This window comes from Coturnix japonica, chromosome 21 (genome assembly GCF_054131305.1).
Source record: "Coturnix japonica strain WE chromosome 21, WE-NBRP24, whole genome shotgun sequence".
In the NCBI taxonomy this organism is placed as follows: Eukaryota; Metazoa; Chordata; class Aves; order Galliformes; family Phasianidae; genus Coturnix; species Coturnix japonica.
This window is the reverse complement of record NC_140683.1, coordinates 4057112-4071144: the sequence shown is the minus strand read 5'-3', so window position 1 is coordinate 4071144 and position 14033 is coordinate 4057112. Positions and strand designations below refer to the sequence as shown.

General features: G+C 46.1%; 2 protein-coding genes across 7 annotated transcripts in view; both read left to right on the top strand.

Moving 5' to 3' along the window:
• RABGAP1 (RAB GTPase activating protein 1) overlaps window positions 1-14033 on the top strand; it is a 59845-nt gene that overhangs the window by 28873 nt on the left and 16939 nt on the right. The window contains exon 14 of one of the 6 annotated variants that reach the window (XM_085521091.1): window positions 1068-2701. The exons of the other annotated variants lie outside the window; for them this stretch is intronic. Coding sequence (XP_085377217.1) covers window positions 1068-1139 — 72 coding nt within the window. The 3' untranslated portion in view covers window positions 1140-2701. Of the gene's footprint in view, window positions 1-1067; window positions 2702-14033 lie in introns of those variants that run through there. 6 annotated transcript variants of the gene reach the window in all.
• On the top strand, window positions 1427-3928 carry GPR21 (G protein-coupled receptor 21). Its single transcript, XM_085521143.1, has one exon. The coding sequence runs from the start codon at window positions 1427-1429 to the stop codon at window positions 2471-2473; it is 1047 nt and encodes a 348-aa protein (XP_085377269.1). The 3' UTR covers window positions 2474-3928.

Genomic DNA, 14033 nt, shown 5'->3' with positions numbered 1-14033 from the left:
CCACTGCTCTGGAATGCCAGCAAGCTTTTTGTTTTGTAGAGCCGGGTTAGTTCGTGAAGGTCCTGTTGGTGGTAGTGACACTGTTGGTGGTAGTGACACTGTTGGTGGTAGTGACACTGTTGGTGGTAGTGACGCCGTTGCACTTTGTGTGCATGTGCAGGAGGTGACTTTACCTCCGGAGCAGCACCTGAATTACCAGAGAACCGCATCTCTCAGCTGGGATGCCCTTGGTTTCAGGTGTCTCCTAAGCAACCCAAACTACGCCAGGAAAAAGACGCCGTTTCCCCACGGAACGGGCATTTCTCCACCAGGGCTCCTATAGAAAAGCCTTAAGTCCCGCTAGACATTGGCTCTCGGCTCCTCGCTCGGCCCGCGGCCACCCGCCCTGCAGAGGCGGTGAGGGAGCAGAGCAGGGCAGGGCGCACCCGCAGCACCGTGCGGCAGCCGCCTTGCTGCAGGGATGGATGCTCGCCGCGCCGCTGGCTCCGAGGTCGCGCAGGGTGAGGCACCGCGGCGGGTCCGGGGGGAGGCACCGGCGGTCCCGCGGGGCTCGGCCCTTCCCGAGCCCGGGGCGGGGGCTGCGGGGGAGCCCGGCCGGGTCCCCGCCGGCGCCGCGCCCTCCCCCGCGCTCCTGCCCGCCTCCCTCCCCTTCCTCCCGCCGTCCCCTCCCCCGGCTCCGCAGCGCCGGGCAGAGCGGAGCTGCCGCGCCGCGCTCGCTGGGGACGCGCTCGGCTTTTGTTCGCCGGCGGCAGGTGAGGGCCGGGCCGCGGCCAAGCGGAGCCCCGGGTCGGGCGGGGGGAGCGGCGGGGCCGGAGGGACGCGATCCCGGCGGGGCGGGCGAACAAAGCGGCGCGCAAGATGGAGCCAGGAGAGCGGGGCTGCGCCCCCCCCCTCCGCCCCTCCGCGCATCCCTCCGCACGGGCGGCCGCGGGAGCTGCGGACCGGGAGCCGCCGCTCGGTGGGCCCGGGGCGGGCGGCGGGGAGCGGCGGAGCAGGGCGTGGGGCCGGAGGCGGCGGGAGCGGGGCGGGGATGATGCTGTAAAACGTTTCCCCTTCTCTTCTGTCAGCGTTCGGGAGGACTCCCATCCGCGCTCGAGGAAGGCTCCTTCTCCCTCTTCCCCATCCCTCTGCCCTCCTGAGTGAGGCGGCCCACCCAGAGGGCTCTAATAGCAGCCCCGTGTCTGCGTGAAGTTGCTGACATGACTGCCGCCGGGTCCCCGTGCACCGGTAGCAGCGCGGAGCCGGGTTTAAAGGGGAATTGCGCTGCAGACAATGCACAGCAGCGGCAGCTGGAGCAGCCCTGGGGACCCGAGCTCTGGTTCTGACATTGCTGCACGCAGAGCCCCAGCCGCAATGACAGCAGCTGCCTGGGGCGGCTGCAGGCAGCAGGCAGGAGCATGAAGTAGCGATCACTGCAGTGCTCAAGATGAACTCCTCCTTGGTTGGCAACCAGAGTGGCCGGCCATTCTGTCTCCTGGCCATTAGCTATTTGGAGACCATCAATTTTTGCCTCCTGGAAGTGGTTATTATCGTGTTCCTCATGGTGCTGATTATTTCAGGCAACATTATTGTGATATTTGTCTTTCACTGTGCACCTCTGCTGAACCACCACACCACCAGTTACTTCATCCAGACTATGGCGTATGCTGACCTCCTGGTGGGTGTGAGCTGTCTGGTGCCTTCTTTGTCTCTGCTGCACTATCCAGTTGTTTTAAGCGAGTCTTTGGTTTGCCAGATCTTTGGTTATGTGGTATCAGTGCTGAAGAGCGTCTCCATGGCCTCTTTGGCATGCATCAGTATTGACAGGTACATTGCCATCACCAAGCCGCTGACCTACAACACGCTGGTCACCCCGTGGAGACTGCGGATCTGCATCCTGGTAATTTGGCTGTACTCCTGCCTGGTCTTCTTACCCTCCTTTCACTGGGGAAAGCCTGGATACCACGGGGACGTGTTTCAGTGGTGTGCCAATTCCTGGAACACTGACCCTTACTTCACCCTCTTCATCGTGGTGATGCTGTACGCCCCGGCAGCTTTCACCGTCTGCTTCACGTACTTTAACATCTTCCGCATCTGCCAGCAGCACACCAAGGAGATCAATGAGAGGAGGGTGCGCTTCAGCTCTCAGGATGGGGAGGCAGGGGAGGCACAGCCCTGCCCGGACAAGCGCTATGCCATGGTTCTTTTCCGTATCACCAGTGTCTTCTACATCCTCTGGTTGCCCTACATCATCTACTTTCTGCTGGAGAGCTCCAACGTCTATAGTAACCGCGTTGCATCCTTCTTGACCACTTGGCTCGCCATCAGCAACAGTTTCTGCAACTGTGTCATTTACAGTCTGTCCAACAGTGTCTTTCAGAAGGGGCTGAAGCGTCTCTCGGGGGCGATTTGTGCCTCTTGTGCGAGACAGAGGGTAGCCAAGGACTCCTCTACCTCTAGGAGCAAAAGATCTTCCAATGGATGTCACGTCTAAGACTGGGAAGTGCAGGGACAACTCTACTCTGTGATTTGCAAAAAGTTAAATACGATTCTATGATGTCCAGATTTGCAAAAAGGTTTCTGAGAAATGCTGCTGACATGGAAGAATCAGGAGCACAAATCGTTGTGGTTTCACTTTAAAAAAAGCAAAGTGTGGCTGTGGAGGCGGCTGTGGAGTTTCACCTCCATATTCGTTTTTAAGAATAAAGCTGTATCTTGACACTTACCTCTCCAGCTGGTGTGACTGAATGGAGTGGGTGTCTGAGAGCTTCAGCAAAATGTAGTCTTTCTTACAGTTCTGCTGGGTTCTTTTGAGATTCGTGCTTCACATGTAAATGATCTGCAGTGGAAATGTCATGGTATATGGTGTATTACAGGGATTTTTTTAATATATGCCAAAGTATATTGACAGAATTTTCCAGCGTTGTAACAGAAGGGGCCAAACAACTTGTTTTTCTGTGCTACCTAGGCAGGACTTGTAGAGCAGTGGGGAACAATGGGAACGTTTCCTCATGAACGTGGTCTCACGGAGCCGTGAGCGCAGCACTGGGATCTGAGCCGTCCCCAGCCCCGTAACTCTGGTTGGCTGCGTGTGCGCAGTCAGAGAACAGTCTGCATTTCCCTGGTTGTTGTCAAGTAAGAAAAAACTTGAATCAGACCACATCTAGCAGTGAAATAAAATGTGTTTTGATAAGCTAAGAGAAAAATACTTGTCATTTTATGATACCAGAATTGTGGCAGCCGCTTGAGAGCGATGCCAACATGTGAAAATTGTTCTCCAAACAGTGGAGAAATGCCACATTTTTGTGTGGAAATTTTCTCAAGAACAACTTTAAAAATAACATGTTCTCCCTTCCCCCCCTCTCCCCCTTTTCTTTAATCTAAATTCTTTTGATATTTTACATACTAGAACTTAGGGGGAAAGGAAAGAAAACAATTGTCTTCTAAACAGCTAAGGGAACTATGTTGTAAATTTAACTGTAGTATTTGAGTTATTCATAAGTGCACAGAGCTAAATCAGAGACATTTTTTCTTGGGGCTTTCGGGGATTAAAGATGGTTCGAATATAGCAGGAGCTAAATCCTGTTGGCAAACACATATTTAACTGGTCAAACAATGTACAGTATCTGAGAAACAAAGTTTCATCGACCACAGCGTTTCTCAGGCTCACTTAAACAAAGTGTTTTTGAGTATTGTGATGCTGTTAAGAATTCGGTGCAGCCCTCAAATTGATTGGTTTTTTAAAACAATGTCTTTTTACTGGTGTCGTGGTGGAATAGGAAGGCGTTAGTGAGCCATGTCCTGTAGCAGTGCATTACATCTGCATTGTCCTTTATAGCACAGACCTGGTGCTGTGCTGTGCTCCCGGTCCGTGCGTTCGGTGCCGTGACTTTGGGGAATTGTTTGAGCTGTTGTATGAAGTCGCGGTTGGTTTACACTTGTCATACTGGGAAAGGAAAAGAAATAAGGGAAGATAGTTTCAGAAGAGTGTTTCAGAACTGGAGCAGTTCTCTTGGCCAAAGGAAAGGCTGCGTTTATTTGTTTTCAGGTCTGCTGTTACTGACCAAGGTGGTCTCTGTTTTTAGTGGTCCTGCAAGCACATGCGTTCCCTCCTCTGTGATCTGCTGGGAGCTATGGTCCCTGGGCTCGTGTGATTTGTCCTGGGACAAAGCCATGTTGTGAGCTGCTTTCAGTGTTCATCCATACTTCAGACCTGTCCAGATGAGCTTCCTCCTTAGCTCATCTGAAAGTTTAAGGCTGTCTAAATCCTGGAGCTCTCACAACATTGCTTGTTGTCTTTCATATGAAGACGTTGTCTAGGTTAAGGGCTTACACTGTCATCTTTGCACAGACACCATAAAGGTGATTCGTTCTGCTAAGCTGTGTCAGTCTGCTGTTTGCTCTGAGACACCTGGCTGTACCAGGTAGCCTTGGTGTGTGGAGCAGAGCATAGCAGTGTGGTGAGTCATTTATAAATGGTGCATTAGCTCACAGCTGGCTAATTGTTCTCTAGTGTTTTGTAGGTGTCATGGCATGGGTGGGCTTTAGGGAGCAGTTTAAGGGCTTTAGTCACTAATATCGAAGCATTTCTTTGTGGTATTTTTGGAGCAGCCTCTCAGGTAAACTCCCAGTAGCTGTTCTCTGGCTCTTCACCTTAGCTAACATTTCCACGTGTTTGAAGCAATGCAATCTAGCCTTCAAAGCAGTTGATTAAATTTAATAGAAGAAAAAAAAAATCTGCTAGGGCCTAAAACCCCAAATGTGGTCATTTCAGGTTACAGTGGAAGCTGGAGGACAAATGGTTTTGGTTTTTTTTCCTTCCAAATTTTGTGGCATGAATAAAAGGTTTGAGTATTCAGTGCTAGTTTTTGAGGATATGGAAGTTTAGCATAAATTACAAGGGCTTAATAATGGCATAGAGATTTAACTTGAGTTGAAGCGGTTGCTGCTTGAGCTGTAAGCCTGGACTTGTACTTTGTGTAGTGGCTGGTACAGATTTAGATGGAAATTTGCAGCTGCTGTTGCTCGCAACTGAACTTTAATTGCAATGTTCCTTACAGGTAGGCTTTCATTCACTCACACTCGTCTCAGAATCTTCAGCTCAGGTGATTTCCTTGAGAGGTGAAAGTCAGAATCTGGAAGTCTCTTCTGAGACAAGAAGAGTGGAATTGCAGCCAGCTGAAGTGTTCAGGTTTCACCCCGTGTTTACAGGCAGTTTTTAATATTGCATCAGTTGCCTGGTTTGTTAGTCTGTATTTCTAATACTGTCTGTGTTAATTTATCTGTGTTTTAAATTTTAAGCTACATTTTCCCTGTCAGTTAAAGGCTGGTCCAGGTTTATAGGTGATGAGGTGGTTTAAAAATCCATATTGTTTGACTGCTGTCTTCAGTAAAACTGCATGGAGGCGATTCCTGGTCCCTGTGCCGACTGTGCAAGAAAGAATTTTGGAAAGCATTACCTTGTTTGCTCAGCAGTCCCTGTAACATCCTTCCTCGCGTAGTTAACATGAGGCACAGTGGTCCTTCTCATCACAATATGTGCTATATGGGTTGTTGGGCAGCAGGCTTTCTGCTTGGATTGCTTTCATTATTGTAGATATGAAACGAATCCTTTCTAGGCCATCTCTGTGACAGAGTGTGCCTGGTCATTTAGAGATTGGTGTCAGAAGCACTGTGTATGTTAATGCCACAATGGAGACCATACAGAAATCACATTATATCTTAGTAAAAATGGTGTTTTGTGGTATAATTAAATGAGCCAATTTTGGGATTCCATCTTAGACAATACATTTATTTTTTATTAGAGTTCTCTGCTTCTCTTTCAAATCGAGCTGCTGCAAGGTCCAGTTTACAGGGCGGAACTCAGTTGGGTTTTTTTAATGCCACCGGAGAAGATTTCTATACGCACAACTTCTCAGAATGTGATTATTTGCTTCATGGAGCACTCATCAATACAAAAGGAAGGCTGGAAGTTTGGGCTGTGGTGGCATTGTTGTTTCCCAAATTGGTTGGGAGAAAATCTGTGAATTATCATTGTAATAATTTTTAATCAAGTGGCAGTATTTTTTAACACGACAGTTACCTTTTGTGTGAAGCAAAAGTTTTGTTGTCATCTGCTGTTAGTTTTTTATTAGATATTACTGGTTTCTGTGGTCTTTATTTGCTCTTGGAGGGGTTGTACTTGTATCTTGGGCTTCTTATCACTCAGATTTGTTTCTTTTAGTTGGAATTCTGTCGTGGCTCTGTGTCAGTGCTAAAGGATATTGGCACTGGATATTGTGGTGGATATAGGTGGATATTGGTCATAAATCTTCTGTGGGGAGAAAGCGGGGCAGAGAACTGAGGCACATGGGGTTCAGGAGCAGCACCAGGCTGCAGGAAGGGGCTTTCTCAGAGCAGAAGCTTGAATGAGAATTCTCAGATTTCAGCCCTGCACTGCATCTCTGAGGCATCGCACTTTTTCCCTTCGCATAAAGGTTCTACGTGTCAGAAGTCCTGATTTCAGTAGTTATCGTTTCTGAAAAAGACGCTTCCAAAGGACGTCATGTGAAATGGAAATATTCAGTATGAAAAATGGATGGGCAGCTTTCTGATATTAGTTGTGCTCTTAACAGCTGTACTGAACCTCTATGAGCTGGGAAGGCAGAACGTTCAGTCTTCTCTCATTCCACATCTGGATTTGAAGGTGGTTGAACTTGTATCCCTAATTCAGGTTGGTGCTTTAGAAAGTGTTTTTCTTAGGAACCAACTGTTGTGTGTGACAAAGGGCCCGTTTCATTTTTTTCCAGTGTCTTTATTCATCTTTTATATCTCTAATTCTGTGTGAGAAGATGGAAGTTTTGAAGGTTTTATTTAATCATTGTTTAAACACATCTTTTAGTGTTGTGTACCTGAAGCATCTGCTAAAACATGTGCCTGACCTGGTCCTTATGTTGTTCCTAAGGTTAAAAGCTCTTTCCCTCCCATCTCCCACCTTGCAGAATGCAGTGGCACATCCTTTCAGTGATACCATTCAAAATAAACTTGAAGTTTACCTTGTCACCAGTTCTGTCTAAGGCTGAAAAGGCACATTTGTAGCTGATGCAAGAGGTGTAAAGCCTCCACAGTTGCAGCCACCACTTGGGAAGATGTTTTCCGCAGAGAAGCAAAGGCAAGCTGAAGTTATATACATAAAAAGCTTTTGGAAGAAGAAAGTTTTTGAAGGTTAAAATGTAGCATATGTAGACGCGGGTCATTGTATTTAGAGAAAGAAAGTGAAAGTTGCTGCCAGCGGAAATAGACAAAAGAAACCTGTGGGATAGCACTGCGTGTGCACTTGTGATATGATGTAAGCTGCAGTTGTGTGAACACAGTGGAGTGTTTAGTTTGGGTCAGTCATTTAGAACACGCTGTTGTAAGGATGGAGATAACCTTCCTTGCAGTGCTGCAGTGCTCGGGTTCTGCCCAGACTGGGAGCAGGGATTCTCCTGCTCTGTTGCCACTTGGCTGCATTGTGGGTGATCCGGCGCAGCTGAGCCTTGGTGTGGTACGGCTGGTGTGGCTGCTGTCTGCCTCCCTCCTGTGACTCGAGGTTATCTGGGTGTGAAATACTGTTAGGCAGAGAGCTGTCCCTGTGGTTCTCTGCTCCATACTGACCTGTGCTGCTCTGCAGCTCTTGCTCCCATCACCGTGTCACACAAAGCACCGTCTGTCTGCTCTGGGTGTGTATAGCGGTTGGTGCAAGGAGGTGTTTGTGGCTTTCACCTGTAAACCGTTTTCATCTCTTGAGCTTTGGCACTCAGTGGAGATGCTAACGTAAGCTTTATGCTCTTGCATCCTGACCCAAGTTTTTATTTACAACCTGGCTGCATTGGCCAGTCTGCACAGTCAGAGCTGATTCTCCACCTTGTGAATTTGCAGTTACTGAAACCAAGAGCCAGGAGCGATCCCCATCCGTGTGTTGGCCTGGAAGCAGCAGCGGCACAACCCTGCGGGCAATGGGCTCTGCTTGCTGCTACCACGAGGATGGTAGTTCTGGAATTGAAGCCCTGGCTTTTCAGGCGTTACTTGAGACTCTTTGGTTCTAAAGTTACACAGTTGAAGCAGCCCCTCCCAAAGATGAACTCAACAAGTCTTGCTGTGCATGTGTGTCATCCTTCACTGCCAGGGAGCTCACGTGAGATGAGCAATCAAATGCTTGATCAAAAAAAAAAAATCATTCCTTCATTGTAAATTGGAAAAAAAAAAGACCTTATGGGATTTCAACTGTAAGTGAATCCTTGGAAATCAGTAATTAGATTAGTAAAGGGTGACATTCCAATGTGCTGGCAGGAGTACTGAGGGATTTGTCAGGGGAAGTAGAGCCAGGCTTCGCGCTGAAGTGGCGTAGGTATATTTATAGTGCTAGTGATAGTTGTGTGTGCGTGAAGACTTTGGGCTATTTTAATATAATGTAAGGCTTTGAGCTTTAGCTGACTGGAGTTGCTCGTTTGATGAAGTTACATTAGTACAACACTGTGAAATATTTTTAAATATTAGCATTGCTGGGTATTAAGAGTGTTTCATAAAGACATTTTTAAAACACGTTTTCTATAGATGCTGTTGAAGGAGTTGATGTTTAGCATACAAAAAGTGACTCCCTGAGGGTGGTGAGGTACTCGGGGTGTTCCTGATCACCTCCGTTTTTGGGGGATTTGGTATTTCTTGAGGATAAATTGTTGTCATTAAAACCTACTAAAAGTAATGGTGCTGTTAATTGTTGGGTGGCAGGAAGCAGTGCTCCCTCCAGCCGTGCTTTGGAACTGCCGGAAGGGGTTTGACATCACACGTGTTGTGTTCACAGTGATGTCTTTGGAGGTGCTGAACAGCACAGTGTTTTGCAAGTTGCTATGCTGATAAACTTCTCTCCATATGTAACCTCTGAAGTCAAGTTTCTATTGTAATTCTAGCATGTAAACACTAGATTCAATTTTGTATTCCTTTAATGAATGCAACAGGATGGAAATGAGTTTGCCATTGCTAATGATGAGCTTTCTTACTGTTCTTAATACTCATGGGTATGTCTTTTCTTCAGGGAGCTCAGAATTGTATTAGTACCTTTTTAATTGTTTTTTTTTTTTTCCCCCACGTGCTGTTTACAATTAAACTGCAAGCATGGGAGGCTGTGCATGCGTGTGCTTTTAGGTTGCTTTGCTGAACAAAATGCAGCGGAGCGATATTCCTTTAAAGGATGCTCTCTTGTCCGCACGTTCCACCTCTGTCTGCTCCTTCCTAATCATGGGGACAGCAGGAGCCACTGCTCAGATTATCTCAGTGTGTTCTGCGATGGCTTTTTGTCTGTCTGAGGGTTGCTGTGAGAAATCGCATTGGGGGGCAGTCCAGCTTTGTACACGAGTAGTGTCATGGCTGGTGCTTCTTTCCTGAGTGTCAGTGGAAAGGCCAAGAATATACAAAATCACACATAGGAATGCGTGTGTGTGTTTGTAGAAACTTTGTGCACCTTTGAATGCTGGGAATTGTTTTGTATTATAAGATGAGCAAGAGGTGTGAGTGTGAAACCCCCGCTATGAAGGACTGCAGGAAACAAATCCACCAAAGCAGATCAGAGAAGCAGGCAGGTGAACCTGAGCCATGCCAACCCACCGGGCTCCATAACACCGCGTTTTGTTGTAACAGCGCTGAGCGTTGAGGCATCAGCCTGGGCCTCGCAGCGCTCCTCATTTCTGCCTGGATTTGTTGTGCTGGTACCCAGGGGAGGGAGAGGAGGTGGAGATGCGTGCTTGATGTTCAGGACAGCTGAGGATCATCGTGGCTCCAAGGATACGTATTTTGTGCCAACTTGGAATTGTTAAAATGTGGGGCAGAGGGGTCCTGCTGCCCGCTGTTCTCATTGGCGTTTTGTAGCTGATCTTTTGGCTAAGGGTGATAATAGGAAAAAATATAGTTGAGCGAAAACCTGCAAGTGTTACTGATTGAAAATAACTCACCTATTTTTAAATATTAAGTGAACTGTGTTAAACTGAGCTGTGTAAATACCTGATGCTGAATCTTTGCATAGTTGTTTCCAAGAGGTATTTTTGCTATGAGGTATTAAAACTCAAAGAACTGTATTATTCCCTTTGAGGTGATCTGTACTCTGGCTGTCGTACATCTCTTGGCTCGTTTCCTCTTTGCTGTAGATGCACATACATACGGATATATGTATGTGTTTTTAAAACAGACGGTTTAATGTGGTAGAGTTGTACAGTCACACAGTTTAGGGCTTTGTAATATATGTAATTTTAAGAATGTCAGTGTGGTTCTTAGCAAATTTTATAGACACTTTTCTGAATCTATCAGCACTTCCCATCCTAAGACAAACTGCACATATTTCAGTGATTGTTCCACTGGTTACATCTTTGTCTGCCATTTGTTTTGAATTGATGTAATCTTGATACTACTCAGATTTCAAGGGCTGTTGACGTGTTTCACGTAGCCTAGGATTGCCTGTTTGCCAAATGTATGGATCGTGCATCAACAGTACTCAGTAGCCTTACTGTTTTGCCTAAAGCCTAGCTAATTTATTTGATATTCTCTCTTTAAAGAGAGGTCTTTGGAAGGAGCAGCGTATTTTAGGATGCTCCTTCTCTTTGAAGGGAAACTCAGAATTGAATAGCAGTACTTGTTGATCAGTGATGTTATTGTAGCCAAAGGATGCATGGGTGGTTACTAGGAAGTTTTTGCTTCAAGTTTCTCTATGAAATGTCGTGTTCTACAGAGCTGTGTGAAGAGTGTAGTTTTTTATTCTGAAATGCACTTGTACACTTTATTTGAAAGGTCTGAATGGATCATGAATACATTTAAGAAATAAATGATACGTCACACGTTTTCACGTCTTGTCTGAGATGACTTTTATCTAACTGGGTGGTGGTAAAGGTGTGTTCATTGTGGAGGGAGGGGGTCGGGGGGGTTTCCTCTTATCTTCGTTGTTCTCAGTGTTCTGGTTTTAATCACCAAGAGCAGGACAACCTTCCATCGTGCGTTGTATGTTTACGTGTTACCCATACGTGGTGTGGGGAGCTGAAGGCAAACTCCTCTCTATATTTTTCCTGTGGGAAACTTGAGCCCTAAAAGGAAATGAACACAGCTAAAGGGCTGGATATCACAAGGGATTCACTTTTATTTTTAGAATTGCTCTATATTGCCATATTTGGATTGAAAGTATGCTGTATCAGTGCACTATTATATCAAATTGCAGGTGTTTCTTTAAACCATTCATTTTATTTCCACGAATGCCTCTATTTATTTGTGAATGTTCTTGGTAAGTGCTTACTCTGGGTAACACTTCTGTTCTGAGGGCAGCATGTCTCGTGAGAAGCTAACAAGCCTGCTGCTTTGAAAGTGGCTTTCATAGTACTTCCTTAAGGTCTCAGTATTGGGTGTAATTCTGTGTGCTAAAATCTTCTCACACTGCTTTGGTCCAAGGCACATGCAGGGAATGGGCTCTGGGTAAAAGTCAGTATCAATACTACAGATCAAATGTAATCTTGGGAACACCATTAACCTGCAAAATAAATAAATTTGGTGACGTAATGTCGTGCAGACATTAAAAATAGCCACCAAGTGGCCTTTCAGAATGTATGTGAAATGTGCAGATCTTATCAGATCCTCTTACCCATAGTGTGTAACGCTGTCCTGTCTGTAGAAGTTTCGGACATCTTTGGCCTCTTGTGACTGCTGGAAGCTGTGAGCTGACTCGCTGCTCTCATCAGAGCCCTGCCTGCGCCCTGCAGCATTGTGCCATGTGCTGAGCAGACCCCAGTGACGTGTGTAGCGTTCACTGATTGATGGAATCTTCAGACCTTTCTTCTCATAGTGATTTCTGATGGTATGACAACACCATTGCAAAGTCACTGGGTCCTCCCTGAGTCATTGCAGTGTGAAAGTGGATTCCATGGTGACAAGAGTGAGAACTTTGCAGAGTTTGAGTTTTGTTCTCTTATGAGGGTGGTGTTTGAATTCAAGTTTATGTCAGCCCTGTGAAGAGGTGCTCTCAACTTCAGCTCTTCCAAGTCTTTAAAGTGTGGCTTAAGGTACAGAAAACACTTCCGATACAGCACGGTCAAGACTGCAGCTGCATGCCAAGATTTGCACATCCTGGGATAATTCTCCCAGGAAGGATCATAAAGATGCTAAACTTTGGAGAAAAGTACAAGGAAAATGTCCCTTAAGTGTATCCATCTTAGCAGGTGGGAACCAGGACGTTTATGTTTACAAAGGCTGATAAAGTAGATGGGTTTTTATGTGCTAGACTGCATCCTAGTTTTCTGTACCTACATAGTGGGTTTTTTTCATTAAGCTGGAGAGGAAGTTTTTAGTATAAGTCCACTAATATTGTAAAGGGCACAACAAAGGGGAAGGAGAGGCATGTTCTTAGTCTGAGCATCCACGTTTTCCTGCTTTCCTTTGGAGCAGTGAACTCATGTGAGAATTCTAATCTTTACTGCGCTTGCCTCAGTTCTCATGGCTGTTTTCCATTCTGTCTTCTTTATTACTTTCTTTTTCTTCCTGTCATTCTTAGCTTTCTATTTTTCAATCTCAGTTTGTGAAGGGTGTGGGTTCAGAAGGGTTTCCTTTGGTTCCCAGTCCCCTGAAAGCATGAGAAATTGCCCATTGAGCCAATTCTCACAGCAAGGTATAAAAATAGGAGTAAAGAAAAGGTTGCACAATGCTTGGATTGCAGCAGTTTGTTCTAATGGAGAGATTTCAAAGCCATGGTTTGAAAAGCATTTTTAAACCTTATCATTTCCGCTAATTTTTCTCTCACTGAGCTGTGTTTCAGCTGCAGGAACCAGCCTTACTGATTGCTTGAGGAGTTGTACTGAAACATAGACCAGTCACGCAAAGCCAGAGAGGGACTGCTGATTATTCTCTTTAGTCATAATGACAGTGAAGCCTGTCCTATAAGTTTCCAACCAGATGCTTTTGCTTCTGCTATTAAATAAGCAAATTAAAAGGCAAGTGGATTTAAGATTATTTTCTGTAATCTATGCTATTGCAGCAGGACAAAGATAACAATCTGGAAATCCAATTGTTCAGTGCCACAAATTGCTGTTGGCAGTGAACGGTACTTCCATTCTTGCAAAGGAGTTATTCAGTCTTGCAGCCTTCCAAAAAGCTGGAAGTTATCGGAAAGACTTATTCAGAAAGTTTTCAGAATTCAATTCTGAGCGTTCTGAGCTCTCAGGTGGTGTCTAGGAAAAGTCCTCTTTGGTAGCGGGAAGAGAGACCATGGTAGGCAAAGGAAACATCTGCAGACAAAGAGGGCTTTTGTTGCTGTGTTATTACTAACATCCCAGCCTCTCCTTCCTATTTGTGGTGCTCACAAACCTGTGGAGGGTTCTTCCTTCCATGCTGCAGGCCCCTGAGCTCCATGCACTGCTGTGCTGGTGCCAGCTCTGCTCTGAGGGATGCTGCTGGTTCCCAGTCATCGCTGCTCACAGCTCTTCAAGACCAACTTGTTGTTTTTCCAGATTTCAAAGGTTTCCATGCAGTGTGATGAAGTCTGCCTTAAGCATTTACTGTAGGAACAGTTTGCAAAGTGAACTGAGTGAACTGGATGCGATGTATCAGAGCATCTCTCTGCTATGTTTTATGTTGAAAAAGACCTTAGAAGACCCCACTGTGGGAATGCCACCTGCTTACCTTCCCCCTCTGAACCTGAATCTGACCTAGATAGCACTTCTGGATAAGGTGGACATAGTTTACAAATGGTTGTGGTTTCACGTGGTGTATCTGACACAGACCTAAAAAAAAGCCAGTTCCATATCCTGGAAACTTTTTGTCAGGAGATTTCTCCATGGGAGTAACCAGGATTCCTTCTCGCCCATCCTGTGCAACACTGACGAATCTCCTTAGAGCTGTTTGACACCAGTCTTGCCCACTGACTTCAGGGAGATCATGTGGCATACACATTGGATTACTGTCGGGAAGGAAAGGCCTACGTTTCCCTTTTTACTGTGCTGAATTTTTTAATCTCTACCTGGAGTTTTCACTACTTTTTGTGTAGGACTCAGTGCAGACTCACATGGTATTTC

Bases quoted from the DNA above. Each gene is read 5' to 3' on its own strand.
- GPR21 (XM_085521143.1), top strand. From the start codon at position 1,427: ATGAACTCCTCCTTGGTTGGCAACCAGAGTGGCCGGCCATTCTGTCTC.